Here is a 15,756-nt window from a genome sequence, read left to right as displayed (position 1 = left end):
TGCCGAGCAAAAGTTGGGATCTTGGGGGTGGGGTGGGATAGGGGTAAGCGGCGATGGGGATAGAGGAGTGTGAAGGGGAGGATGGGCGGAACTTGGGGAATTGAGATGGTTGAGATAAAGGAAGGATGGATATGGGAGCAGGGAAGCATATATCTTAATTAAGGGATCCAACTTAGGGTGGGCAAGAGACCTGAACCTAGAGGGGCTCCCAGGTGCCCAGCTAAATGTCCCCAGTTAGTGCCTTGGGCAGCTGAAGATAGGGAACCTGAAATGGCCCTATCCTACAACCACACTGATGAATATCTTGCATATCAGCATAGAATCTTCATCTGGTGATGGATGAAGATAGAGACAGAGACCCACACCGGAGCACTGGACTGAGCTCGCTCCCAAGGTCCCAATGAGGAGCAGACAGAGGGAGAACATGAGCAAGGAAGTAAGGACCGTGAGGGGTGCACCCATCCACTGAGACAGTGAGGCTGATCTATTGGGAGCTCACCAAGGCAAGCTGGTCTTTGACTGAAAAAGTATGGGATAAAACAGGACTCTCTGAACAATGAGCACTGATGAGAAGCCAAAGACAATGGCACTGGGTTTTGATCCTACTTCATGTTGTGGCTTTGTGGGAGCCTAGCTAGTTTGGATGCTCACCTTCCTAGACCTAGCTGGAGGGGGGAGGACCTTGGACTTTCCACCTGACTGCTCTTCGGTCTGGAGAGGAAGGGGGAAAGGAGTGGGGGGAGGGGGAGTTGAGTGGGAGGAAGGAGAGGGAAATGGGAGGATAAAAGGAGGCAGAAAATTTTTTCAAGAAAAAAAAAACTAGGAAAAAATTTGAATCATATATCAGAGTCAAACAGGGCCAGAGAGAACCCTTTAGTGACATTTCCCACAGATTATCTAAAACTGTACACATACAGGAGTGACAGAGGCAGATGGTAGATGAGTACTTAATAAATTAATGCCAAATGTTTTAATTGTGGAAGAATAGGACATCTGAGAAGGAATTGAAAGCAAAAAATTCCTAAGAATAGTATCTCCTCTAGGAATTGGAGGACTCAGCCTTCCGGTATATGTAGAAGGTATGGCAAAGGCTGACATTGGACCAATGGATGCAGATCAACAAAAGACAGACAAGGCAACCTGATACCATCGGGAAACTCCTTCGTGGGGGGGGGGGCGCCTCGCCCCCTACCCAAAAATAGTCCAATCAATCCCAGTCACTGTGGAGGACATGTACAAACTTAAATTATATTGAATATGTTCCCAATTTTCATCCAGAATATTTGTATACCTATGCAAAGTTTTTTGTAATATTTTATGCATGCTAGCTTCTACCTCTGCTTAAGACATTTTGTATATTGATACAATTTTAGGACATTTTGAGGTCATTGTCCTCATTTGTTGCACTATTGTTTATTGTATAATATTCTAATACGAATTCTTAGACTTTAAGTTATATAGGTATTAAGAATTACAGATCAATAGTCATCTATGTTTGTCATACTTATAGTTAGACTGCTCAGGTTATTTAGATACTTAGAGATTGTATTCTGCATAAACAGGTAGTCTTCAAGCACTTTAAAGAGCTGTACAATATGTCATTTAAATAACTTAGGGTTCTGTTGATGGTAGACATGACTGTTCCTGGCAACACTGATCCATTCCCAAGAGAACAATGAGCAGTGAAGACACTCTACTTGGAGCTTGGTTTCTTCATGGAAACACTGCACTTTGGGCAAGAATCTTCCCATGCATCAACCACTGAAAAAATGCACAATGTCTGGACAGGACAAGCAGGTTAAAGGAAAATAGACTGTCAAATCTTGCCAAGATGGGGTAAGACGGGTTTGAAAATTTTCCTGCCTCTGAAAATGGTCTGTCAGTTACACTAGGCCTTAGCCTAAGTTGGTTGCTCCAAGGTTGCAAATGAGACTTTGGGTGATTGTCCAGGTATCCAGTTGTCTCTGTCATTTGTTGCACATTTTGAAAGTTGCTTGACTGCACTTCAGGCTTACTCAAGTAATATTATTTCCCTTCTAGGGTCTTCATTGGGGTTGAAGACTAGACAGTTGTTGTTACTTTCTTCTCATGACTTGGCAAGTTATTTATTATACAAGACTTAAACTCATTAGGATAGAATAATTATTAAAATATTCATCACGTTTCTTGCTTGATATTGTTTATGCTGGTTGTAATTCTAATTAAGTCTCTCAAGAGAAAAAAAAAATAAAGAAGCAACCCAGGACAAGGTATTTACACTGCAAGATTCTACTAGATATTGAAAGAAAAATTAACAGCAATTTTCCTCAAACTGATATGAAACAGAAATACTGCCTAATTCTTTTCATGAGGCTACACTTACTCTAAATTATATAAAGACCCAACAACGAAACCAATAAACAAATATCCCTTAAAAAGAAATGCAAAAATTCTCACTACGACTAGTAATCACAACCTAAGGACACATTAAAAAATTATTTAAAAGATTTTTTTTTTAAATTTTTCGAGACAGGGTTTGTCCGTAGCTTTTGGTTCCTGTCCTGGAATTAGCTCTTGTAGTCCAGGCTGGCCTCAAACTCACAGAGATCCGCCTGCCTCTGCCTCCTGAGTGCTGGAATTAAAGGCGTGCGCCACCACTGCACGGCTATTTAAAAGATTTTTTAATGATAAGATTTTGCTTGTAGTTCTTAAGACACAACATTGAAAAAAACTTAAAGTCTGCACTGTCAACTTAAGAGATTACTATGCTAATATTTACATACACAATTATGTGCTTTTAACAAAAAAAAAACATGAAAATCTAATGACAATGATAGGATTTTGCAAAGGAAGAACATGTATCAGTTTCTAGCTTTTTGTACTTAAAAGCAAAAATGGTTTTTGGATAAATCAACAAGACTATTCCTGAATAACCTCAGAGAACACTGCAGAAGAGGGGGCAAAAAGATTTTTAAACACCAGATGAATCAGGGAGTCTACTATGAGACTGTTTCTCCCTCCCAGTAATATAAGAAGCTATGCTCAACACAATGACTGCCTACAAATGAGTTGAGTAAGAACAACAGACATATCAAGTTGACTGGGTAAAGCCCACAATATATCATACAAAAAGAAATACAAGTAACTAAAAAATGCTGAGTGAATAGTCTTTCTGATTCGCCCAGAAAATATATAAATGAATAAAAATGATAAAGACTGAGGAGGTTATATTTAGGAATATAAATTCACCAAATGAGGCCATGAATTTGAAAGACAAAAAGGAATGGTACACAGGAGGTAGGAAAAGAAAAGAACTGAAGAAATGATGCAATTAATACAATCTCAAAAATTAAAAAGTAAAATGAAAAATCACTGACCCCTTTAATATGTCCTCAAAATGTATTTTAAATAGTATCACTCTTTCTTTAAATTAAGTTTAAGAATACTTACTTGCTAGGGCAGTACAATAGTAAGTCAATGACAAATGATTGCCAGGACTTTTCTTTAGTAAGTGAATCCAAAGCCGTTGGAATTAAAGCAAAACATAATGTCATCACTTCCAAAGCTTCACAGCAAAGCTGTTCATCCTCCACTTCTGGGCTACTAATTGTACTGGTGGTCTGTAAAATTATAGTCATGAGAAAATTAATAAGGTCCATTTATAAAAACATAATCAAAGTTTTAGTTTGGTTCTCTATGTATAACATACAAGCTTTTACTTCTCACTTGTATCTACTGAAGTGTTGGTATATTTAATGTGTTGCTCTATTAAATGAAATTAAGATTAATCAGTGATATCCATTTATTCAATTTCTTTTTTCCAAAAAATGAAGTGATGTACTTTTGTGTCAATCATAACTCTTTTCAGAAAATTAGAACACTAAAGAGGGTTGTACATCCTACCCAGAATGCCATTTTCACTAAAAAAAATATTGAGGAGACCACAAAGAGTTCTGAAACCTAAGATAAGTAGCAAAAAGTTTTTATTTGCTACTAACCACCAAAATGTATTCAATACAAAAATAAATTTATTTGAAAATAACATTTATTAAAAATTATCAGAAGTACCAATTGGGCAGGTAATTACAACCAGAGCAAAACAATTTCCAGAAACACACAATTTATTTACCAAGAGGCTAATTTGTTGATAACAGGCCTAGAGATAACATGTAAATAATGATAGAAACAATTAAGACAACATTTAAATGCTATATGACAATAAAAACCTCACATAATAGCCTAAATAATCAAGAGGCAGGGCTGTGGTGGTGCACGCCTTTAATGCCAGCACTCAGGAGGCAGAGGCAGGCGGATCTCTGTGAGTTTTGAGACCAGCCTGGTATACAAGATCTAGTTCCAGGACAGACTCCAAAAACTACAGAGAAATCCTGTCTTGAAAAACAAAAAAAAAAAACAAACAACAACAACAAAAAAGGAAAAATAAAATAAACAAGTGACTTGGTTTTCAAATATAATATATATAACAGAGATTTAACTAAAGTGAAAATTATGCAGCATTCTTGTAGACCAAGCTGGCCTTGAACGCACAGAACCACCTGCCTGGGATGGGATTAAAGGCGTGTGCCACTAAAGCCTGGCTATGTAGTATTTCTTAAAAGGACTGTTGTTTTTGTTCTAATTCTTACCATCTCATAAGTTTTTGTGATATCTTCATTTAGACTAAATATTAGCTCTAATGATCCACATCCTGATGCCCAGACAATTTTTTGTATAGCTCTAATAGCATGTATGTCAGGTATATATCTTGAGGCCTGCAAAACAATGAGTACTAAGTATGTTAACCATAACAATAAAGTGAAATAACCAGAATAAAAAAATCTTTTCCATTGTCAAATCAGAAATGAGCTTCAAAACATCAAAATACATGATGGGCTACTTTAATGGTGATAGTAGTGTGGTCAACCCCAACTGATACATTTATAATATGATCCTTGTACCTAAGGCTCAGGAGAAATTAAAAATGAGGTAATCTAAAGAATTCTTAGTGCCAGAAAAACTAAATGGGGGTGTCTACTGTGAGATAGACTTTTATGGATGACAAAGAAGCTCCGCCCAAGAGACCTCAACAACAGTCGACAAAGAAAAAAAAGACAACACCAATTCACATGCCAATGTGGATGAGGGCAGTTCTCACAGACTTAATCCCTCGCAAACACGCTACAGGCGATAATAGTTTATGAGTGGGGCAACCAGTATTTTGCATGAACGAGTGTCATTAGGTTAACCAAAACATTGGCAAAAATAATTTCAGCAAGTTGTACTGTATCAACACACACACACACACACACTTAAAGACTAAGAACCCATGAATTTGAGAAGGCATGAGGAAGAGACATAATAGGAATTAGAGAAAGTAGAAAAAAGGTGAATGATGCAAACATATTACTTATATTTGAAATTCCTATTTTTAAAACTTCAATACTTGAGGGAAGATCTCTGAGTTAGAAGCCAACCAGGTCTAAAGATCCAGTTTCAGTACAGCCAAGTTTAGACAGTGAAGGACAAAAGGCGGTGAAGATGTAATTGAATGAGAGGGCCATGTTCCATACCTAGCAAGCAGCAGAATTTGGTAGCCTTGGCAACATGGGGTCTGGCTTTAGATTTAAGGGTGGAAGAAATGGATTACAGAATTTATGTCTGTACTTAAAGAAAGCTGCTGAGGCCAGGCATGTGTCTAGGTTATGTCCCTGAATGGAGGGAGGCCCAGAGAGGCCATTTTGTGCAGCTGTGAAGTTGAAGCCTGAGTTGCCTTGGAGAACCCAATGTGTTAGAAATGCCAGAGCTGTGGAATACCTGTTGAGTAAGGCTGCTAATAGGGAGTGAAACAAGCCCAAGAGAAAGTGTGTGTTGCAGTCAACAAAGCTGAGAAAGAGTTGGAGATCTGAAGAACATTTGACCACAGAAATGGAGATGCCAAGTTAGGAGTTGGCCTGGCTGGTTTTTGGCCATGCTTTGGCCAAGTATTTACTTACTATGCTTTCCTCCCTATGTTTGGAATGATAATGTATATCCTGTGCCATTATATGTTGGAAAGATGTGATCTGCTTTTTTTGGGGGCGGGGAGATTTTCAAGACAAGGTTTCTCTGTAGGTTTGGTGCCTGCCCTGGAACTAGCTCTTGTAAACCAGGCTGGCCTCGAACTCAGAGATCATCCTGCCTCTGCCTCCTGAGTACTGAGATTAAAGGTGAGATTAAAGCCACTGCCACCCAGCTGTGATCTGAATTTTGATTTTCATTTTGTGATTACTGTCAAGAGATTGCATGAATCTCAGAAGAGACTTTGAACTTTGGATTTTAAAACCTTGTCGAGACTGTGATAGAATATGAGGTGGTGTAGGAGTTCCTTCTGTTTGTGTGTAGCTTTCATTGGTTAATGAATAAAGAAACGGCCTTGGCCTAGTTGATAGGGCAGGACATAGAACTGAATCGTGGGAGGAAGAAGGTAGAGTCAGAGAAGCCATGGATCCTCTGCCTGTGATTAATGCCGGTTAGAATCTCGATTAAGACACTGCCACTTGGCGATACACAGATTAATGGAGATGGGTTAAACTAATATGTAAGAGTTCTGAACGAGCACGTGATCAAACTGGATTCTCTGAATGTGCTGACAACGAGGGTAGACTGAGAAGCCAATGATAATGACACTGGATTTTGATTCTACAGCATATACTGGCTTTTTGGGAGCCTAGTCTGTTTGGATGCACATCTTACTATACCTGGATCGGGGGGGGGGGGGCTTGGATTTCCCACAAGGCAGGATACCCTGACCTCTCTTAGGACTGGAGAGTGAGGAGGAGGGGGAGAGGGAGGAATGGGAGGGGAAAGGGAGGATAGGAGGTGGAAATGTTAAATAAATAAATTTAAAAAACTAAAAAAAAAAGAGTTAGCCAATAAGAAGTTAGAGCTGATGGTCAAGCAGTGTTTTAACTAATACAGTTTCCGTGTGGTTTGAAATACCGTGTGGTATAAGCTAGCTGGGCAGCCCAAACAAACAAGGGACTCCCTCCATATAATGGGGACTTTTGAAATCAGTTTTGCATTATGATATTGTTACAAGCTTATGAGGGTCAGGAGTGGAATGTGGTAGTCTGAATGTAATTGGCCCCCATAATTTCAAAGGAAGTAGTACTGTTAGGAAGTATGGCTTTGTTGGAGTGCATATGACCTTTTTGAAGGAAGTGTGTCACTGTGGGTGTGGGCTCTGAGGCATCCTATGCTCGAGATAGTAGCCCAGTGTTTCAGTGGTCTTCCTATGGCCTGCATATCAAGATATAGTCGGCACTATGCCTGCATGCATGCTTCCATGTTCCCCATAATGATAATGAACTGAACTTTTGAAACTATAAGTGAGCCTCCCCAATTAAATGTTTTCCTTATAAGAGTTAAAAAAATAAAAATTCAATATTCTAAAACTAAATTATCCAGCTATTTAAGTTTAAGATGATTACAATGCTATGAGTACACATGATTACAGAAATATCACAAAAGAAACTTGGGAATAACAGAAATGTTATGTTTTTTGATGATATCAGAAAGTTAGATAACCACTAAAACTTTATTTCATGAATTACAAACTACATCTCAGCCAGGCAGTGGTGGTACATGGCTTTAATCCCAGTATTTGGGATGCAGAGGCAGCTGGACTGCTGTGATTTTTGAAGTCAGCCTGGACCACACAGAGAAACCCTGACTCAGAAAACAAAAACAAGTAAATGGGATCTCAAGATGCTTTACTTAAAATTTTACAAAATTAATCGATAAAATTATGAATATGAAATTTCAGATAAAAAAACAAGACAGAGGTAAAAATGTTATATTTCAGAACACTTTGAAGTTGTTTAAGTTTTATTCATTTATGAGTATAAGGCCCTCCTCAATCCTAGTAATTTTAAAGTTTGATACTAACCACATCAGGTATTTGTTGAGCAAGACGGATTGATACATTTCTAAGCATGCATCCAGAAGAAGGATTAGGAATGCTCTGAAGGGCATTTTGCAGCACCACAGCTTGATCATGAATAACCTGGTTAATCTGGAAGAAAAAAATTCAAAAATTTGTATGTAATATTCCCAAATCAAGTATTCAACTATCACTTCTTAAGAATTCTATTTGCTAGAATTTAAGTTTACTTAAATAAAAGCATTTAAGTCTGTCAATATTATGCATTTCCTTTCTAAGTTGCCTGTCATTTTAATAAAAACCTCTATAAATTTCAATTTTAGATAAAACAAATATATTGTGCCTACATTTCAGTTTAATTACCATGGCAAGGTTTAAAAAGTACGACTCTGAACTAACATTTGACACATCTCTGGGCTGCCTCTTCTCACAGGCCTTCAGTTTTCAACAGATGGTTATGTCTATTTAGAGAAGGCTGAAGGTTAGCAGATAAAGTCCTTCAGGGTCAAAAACATGGTTCAATGTAATGTGCTTGCCAAAAAATAATAGTGTCTATAGATACCCAGGACCTACCTAAATCCTGGAAGATGTGGTAGCTTAGTCTACACAAAAAGCATACAGAAAATCCCCAGAAAGCCAGTTATACAGACTAGCTAAATGGCGATTGCTGAGTTCAAATGGCAGATCTGACCTCTACTTAAGGTGGAGTTGTTAACAAAAACACCGAATGTCAACCTCTAGCTTCCACACGAATACCCACATATATACATATAAACATGAATATACATGTGTTACACATACACACTGTAAAAATCCTTTGATTCCTGAAATCTGTATACTTTTACCTATTGTGATAATTAACTTTGTTTATAACATTTCTTATATTCATGACTACGTGTACTCTTGTAATCATAACTACTAAGAAACAAAATTTCTCAAAGTATAACGCTCTATAAATATTAGTCTCACTGTAAAATTTTTCTAAAAGTCATATTGCTATTTTTTTGCTGTTATTTTACAGACAGGGTCTGGCTGTTTGTCCCAGGCTGGCCTTGAATTCCTGATATAGCCCAAGGTGTGTTTGGACTTGTAATTTTCCTGCCTGAGGTTCCCAAGAGCTGCCATTACAGGCATATGAATATATGTGCTAAGAATATTTTAATAACTGTCTTAAATAAATTTAGAGTGTGTACATACTGTACTAATAAAGTAGGCAAAACAAATACAAAAGTCTAGTACTCACAAATTTCTTTAACTAGAGAACCTAAAAATATTTTACATATACAAAGTTCCATACACAGTAAAGTAGTTTTGATACTTCAGCCTATTTATGAGGATCTGTTGTATTAAAAATCCATCCGGTACAGATTTTAAAGTATAGCATATTTCATTGAAAATCTTAGCTCATTTCTACTACAGCAGAAAATAGGAACTTCCAACCATTCAAGGTTGTCTGAACGTCTTAGTGAGATACACAAGATGACTGACACTCAAAAACTTTCCGAACCAAAAAAAAAAAAAAAAAAAACCCCTAGTTTTGAAACTCAAAAAGAAACTAACTAGTACATAAATGTTTTACTTAAAAATTAAAATTTAGGGAAAAAAATCATTTACTTTTTTATCTATCAATAATCTTCTATTCATCTGTCTATTGCAAACCAAGCAAGTGGTTTGGCAATAAGTAAATAATTACAAACCTGTCATTGCTTTTAGCTCTCTAATTGAACACAGTGTGATTGTAGGTTGGTAATTCCTCAGTCTTTGTTGTATAATTATTTATTTTAAATTATATCAATGTATGTATGTGTGTATGTTGGGAGAGCAGAAAGGTAAGTCGTTTCTTTTCACCCAATCTCTGAGGAGACTGAACTTGGGTCCTTATAAGCTTTGGCAAAAAAAAAATACCTGTACTTGCAGAGCCATCTTTACCAGCCTGTGGTATAATTTTCAATATACAACAAGAAAAAGATATAATAAAATTGTATCTTGTAAAGATACACAGAACTGCCTTTATGGATCTTTAAATATCCTGTGGCTAAAATTATGAAAAACAAAAAAAGCTACATTTTATTTGGGTAAAAATATATATGAACTTCAAAATTAAAGAATTTAACCTTACAACGGAAAAAGTCTTAATTAATGTTTAGTATATATGAAAGTATAATTCACACTGGTTTTACTTTTTAAAGAGAAACTGTTTCAAAATATATAAATCCACATGAAAGAATAAACATGTTACCTATTAGTATTTTCAGTGATTACTGGTAAGAATCTTATTTCATGAATGCTCTGACAATTTTGCTAATACTGTCCCAGAAATATTATTCTGAAGCCTATCACAGCTGTTATTTTATTTGCCTTATTTTGAATAAAATGACATTTTATGTTGAAATAAATTAGAGTAAAATTTCAAGTATTAGACTTCTACTTATTGCTCAAACTTCTCGGATTAACATTTTTCACATATATAGGGATATTTCTAAACATGTTTAAAAATGATATCTACTTTATTTCTAATCATCAATACATTAGTAATTTACAATTTAAGTGCATGAGCTCAATTTTAACTTCAGCTCAAGGTTTACAACAGATCTAAAATGTTTTTATATTTAAATATTTTAATAAGATTTATTTTTAGACTTAATTGAGGTATGTGTTTAAAAAGTTAGGTTTCAGGTTACTTGAAACTTTAAATAAGTAAAAAATGAGAAGCAGAGAAACAAGAAATATGACATACTACTATTTGGACTTTTAGTATAAAGAACTAAATAGACGAAAGTCTTTATTATACCTAGTCAGTGAATTTATCTTCAAGAATTAAAGACATAGGATAAGTAACATATTATTTGTTAAAATATATTACCAGTGTTTTAGGATCTGTACCATCTGCAACAGGCTGGCAAGCTTCTGCTATAGCCTGGACATGGCCATAGCCAACTGTAGTTAATAATAGTTTGGCTATTTTAAGGGCACTGAAGTAAGCATCTCTACGAGTTTCAACATCTGTATTTGGCAAGAAGTTATTTTCTATCAGCATTCTCAGTACAAGGTGTAAGCCACCACTTTTCAAGAAGTGAAACTGAAAATCCAAGGAAATCTCAGCAAGAGCGGCACCAGCAGGCATTAACAAGGTATAAATTACCTACAGGAAGGGAGGAAAAAGTATTACAAGTTATATATTTTTAAAAATTTAGTGACATTTATTTCTTCTCACATTTGCACTTGATTAAAATGTTGCTTTACAATCTTAGGTGTCCTCTTAATTTCCTAATAGTCTACAAAATATGTTTTCCCAAAGAAAAACAAACCTCTGTTAAGTATAGAACTTGGGAGGCAGAAGAACCAAAGAAAAGCGAGTCAAGAGACTGACCAAATTGGTTTTCTCTGAGATTCGAATGTTTTGAACACACAGCTCTCAATTTTTCTATAGTTGTGCTATCTGTAAAAAAAAAAAGGGACAAAATGCAATTCATAAATTCCTGATACTTTATGTTGGATTGTTATACTTTTATTTAACATAAAACAAAATATTTAGATTTAATTTTATGTGTATGCTTTGCCTACAAGTACTAAAGGGCACTGCATCCGTGCTTGGTATTCAGGAGTCCAGAAGAGAACATCATCTCGCACTTACCCTGCAAGAGCTATAGATACTAAAAGCCACCATGTAGGTACTCAGACCTGAACCCAGGCCTTCTGCAAGCACATATGTTTGATAGTTGTACATAACAGTGTGTAATATAACAAATGATTACTAACGTGAGGTATAAAATCAAATGTTATATCAAATATGTAGGAAAGTTTTTATAAACAGACCTCTAATCAACCGATTCTTATTCATCCACCACTGAGATGAATTGTGCTTGTGCATTGTGCTTGTGGCCAAGCCTTTGCCCATCCCCAGAGGAGTGTGAAGGCAACCCGCCAAACCTCCCAGTCTATTTAAACTGCTCCACAGAGAGTCCCTCTGTGGTGTCACCCCTCTCCCCCGTGACTCCCATGGTTGAACTGGTGGCTTCCCAGTTCCTCTAGGGACACCTGAGAGAGCAGAAATCCCATTAAACCTGGATATCCTTTACTTTGGCTTGATTGGGATTTTTGCACTGGCAGAGAGCTGGCATTAGGAAATATTCTTAACAATGACAAAGAAAAAAATCATTTTCTTCAATGGAATATAATCAAATATATCTACCATGCACCAATGTAGAAGAAGATGGCCAGTATTAGTTGGCAAATACAAAATAAATTCCACTCATTTACAGTTTGTGGAGCCACAAACTGGTCCAGCCTCTCTGGAAATCACTGTCGTAAATTCTCAAAAAGTTAGAAATAAATCAACTATATGACCCAGATTTACCATTCCTTGGTATATGCCCAAAGGAAGTAACAACCTACTCTACAAATGCTTGCTCAGCCCTGTTACTGCTGCTCTATTCACAACTAGAAAATGGAAACACATGAGTGCCTTGCAACTGATTAAAGGAGAACAACTGTGGTACATTATATACCATGGAACAGTATTTATATAGAAAAATAAAATCTTTAAAACTGTGCGGTTCCCAGCCCCAAAAAGGAAATTTATGTTTGCAAGCGATGGAGACCACTATAGAAAATTACAAGTAAAAATGCAGAGATGTAAAGACAGTTTCCAAAAATACATTTACAACACTACTTCAAACCTAAGGCTAAGGACAATTGTAGAAAAGGAGCCAGAGGAATAGCATATTTGTTGCGAGTCTTCTTCTTCCAGGAATACTCAAAGTCTCGCCATAATAACTCCCTAAATATGAGCTAAACAAGGAAAATACTAAAGACATATCAAAGAACATAGGGGAAAGCCCATGAGTCCTCGCTCATACACAAAGAACTAAAGTAAACTAAGGAAGGCTGAGAATGGAGAAATACACAATCCACACTTGAGTATTTTGCTTCACCAGTGAGACTATCTTAGAGGAAACTAAATTTTCATATGGAAGTGGTTATCAGTTTGGTGATCTCTCTTCTTAATCTTTTCAGTTTTATAAATATGTTCCTAAAAAATTAAATTAACCGCTGTAGGCTGTAGAAGGAGCGGCGGGGTGCTTCCTACCACCCGGCTAGCTTTACCCGAAATAATTACACCGAAACTGTATTCTTTTAAACACTGCTTGGCCCATTAGTTCTAGCCTCTTATTGACTAACTCTCACATCTTAATTAACCAATTTCTAATAATCTGTGTAGCACCACGAGCTGGTGGCTTACCAGGGAGATTCTTAACCTGCGTCTGCCTCCGAGAGGAGAATCATGACGACTGCCTGACTAGGCTTCTTTCTCCCAACATTCTGTTCTGTCTACTCCGTCTACCTAATTTTCTGTCCTATCAGGGCCAAGGCAGTTTCTTTATTAATTAACCAATGAAAGCAACACATAGAAAGCAACACCTACATCAGTAGGCCTAAAAAACTTAATATACTGTCTTAGGTTGGCTTCTAACTCAAAAGAGTCAACTGCTTTTGTGCCCCCAGTGCTTCCTTCCCCAAGGAAGAACAAAGTATTTCATTATCCAACACCAGTAAAAATCAGTCTGGAAAACAAGCATACAAGTAACATTATAGAGATTGAGCAGGTTATATTTAGGAATATGTACAAAAGCTCCCCATCCCTACCCCCCCCTGAAACTCACACATATGTATGTAGCAATTTAAAAAAAACAAAAGGCCAAGAATTTGAAAGAGATCAAGGTGGCTTGTTTGGGAACTTATGGGTCAAAGAAATGAAATGAAGAAATAATGTAATTATAATCTCAAAATAAAAGAGAAATCTATCTTAAAAGAATAAATGTTTAGAAAGAAAAAGAGGCAACAGTATATGCAACAATAAGAGCTAAAGTTTGAAAGTTGTTTTCCTTTGAGATAATAACGGAAGGTAATAAGTCATTCATCTTGGGTCTACGAACAGCCTGTAATTCCTAAACTAGCGAAAATATTTTACAAAATAGTAGATATAAAATGATAGGGTCCCAAATCATTTTTCAACCCAATGAACTATTCAAGAACAATTATGTAGAAACACATATGTAACACTACACACAATACAAATTAATAGAGTTTGATATTTTCCTTTTTATCTATTAGTTATTTGGTAGTCATGAATATCACTGGATGGATTGATTACTTATGTTTTGGCATAAGTTTCATAAGTACTCTTACTGACTGGATTGTTTACTTACCTGGTGGCATAAGTTTCATGAGTATTCTGGCTCCATCTCTAAGAGCTGGCATATTCAACGCACTGCCTAAGTCTGCAACTTGCCAAAGGAAAGATATATATCTGGGCTGCAGTGACATTATCTAGAAAATGGAACAAATAAAATATATAGCTGGATAAATCAGACACTATAAGGCTTTTATTAACAAGTTAACTACTAAGTGTCCTTAAAACTTATATTTGCACCTAGTACATATCTTACTGAAACAATCTCTTAACAATCAAGCAGAAGGAAATGAACCCGAGGAAAGGCTCGAGAAAGAGATACAGACACAGAGTCCCATTCATTCATAAAGGAATCCTATAAAAATGAAAAACAAGAATCAATTATCTATACACAAAAAGACATGCAGGGTAAATAAAAACAAAAAAGAAAAAAATACTTTAAAAAGGATAATATTAAAAAAACCAAATCATCATCATCATCATGATCATCAACAACAATAACCAAAAATAAAACAAACAACAACAACAACAAAACACAAAAGAAAAAAGCCCTGACACAATACTGTAGGAAAAGGAACTTCCTAAGATGATGCTGAACTGGTTTTCTGTTTGTCTTTTAACACTGGGCATGTCATCCACCCATAAGAGTTTTCTTCACTTTCCTAGCGGAAACTAAATTTTCATTTGAAAGTGGTTACTCAATTTGAGGATGTTCTTCCTTAATCTTTTCAGTTTTATAAACCTGGTTCTTAAAAAAATTTAGTTAGCCCTTTTAGGCCTAAAAAACATAATGTGTTGACTACAATGGCCTCTAATTCAAAGGCATAACATTCTTTGTCCTCCCAGTACTTGAGTTAAAAGGTGTTGTACAAAGCTCAGTCATTATCCTCTGGTTGTTTATAATACAAAAAGTATGCTTCATTCACAGTGTTTTCAAATAGTAATTTTTCTATGATAATCTATTATTTTGTAAATTATTGTATCTTATGCCACTCTAATGCAAAGGAAATTTTGCTTACTGTGGAGGTTTCAATCAGAATATTCCCTACAGACTTAAATATGTCATTATAAGAGGTGTGACTTTTTTTTTTACAACGATGTGTTACTGAGGACCGACACCAAGGTTTCCCAACTCTATTCATTCCCAGTGAGCCCTTGTGCCTGAGTTGTGCCTCAAGATGTGTGCTATAGTAACACGCTTGCCACCACAAGTATCATGTATCCTCTGAGATGTACGTCTCAAATAAACTCTGCAAGTTGCTTTGATCATGGGTGCTTTTGACAGGGAGGCAGAAGAGTAACTAAAATACATTCATATGTTCAACAGGAGTACAAACAACAACCAAGTTGGTAGAAAAATTAGAGATACTAATTTTTAAAAAAAGGATGAAAAGAGCTAATTTAAAAGCAGGGCACATTTCTTTTGTCATAACTAAGTAATTATTTACAACCTTAGTAAAACATATTTACAGCTAAGATTTAATTTGAGCGTGTATTTTGCTCTTTGAAACAGTACTAATTCAAAGACTAAAAATATTGTTACATAATTCGAGACTTAATTATGTGCATATGTGTGTGCATACGTATTCTTGAGAATGCAGTGACTAAAAAGACCTGCAGAAGGTATTACAACTAAATTATAATCATTAATTTCTAGAATTAA

The 15,756-nt window shown here is 36.0% G+C and overlaps 1 protein-coding gene across 1 annotated transcript in view; it reads right to left on the bottom strand.

The window, feature by feature from the left end:
* LOC121443765 (probable ubiquitin carboxyl-terminal hydrolase FAF-X) overlaps positions 1–15,756 on the bottom strand; it is a 143,037-nt gene that overhangs the window by 58,802 nt on the left and 68,479 nt on the right. Inside the window, 6 exon segments of the mRNA XM_041645561.1 lie at positions 3,430–3,599; positions 4,626–4,751; positions 7,907–8,032; positions 10,764–11,042; positions 11,209–11,339; positions 14,110–14,230. Of these exon segments, the coding sequence (XP_041501495.1) occupies positions 3,430–3,599; positions 4,626–4,751; positions 7,907–8,032; positions 10,764–11,042; positions 11,209–11,339; positions 14,110–14,230 (953 nt within the window).

Source organism: Microtus oregoni, unplaced genomic scaffold (genome assembly GCF_018167655.1).
Source record: "Microtus oregoni isolate MIOR12 unplaced genomic scaffold, Mior012 000113F_000, whole genome shotgun sequence".
Lineage (NCBI taxonomy): Eukaryota > Metazoa > Chordata > Mammalia > Rodentia > Cricetidae > Microtus > Microtus oregoni.
The sequence above is the reverse complement of the archived record's forward strand: the minus strand, read 5'-3'. Positions and strand labels throughout refer to the sequence as shown.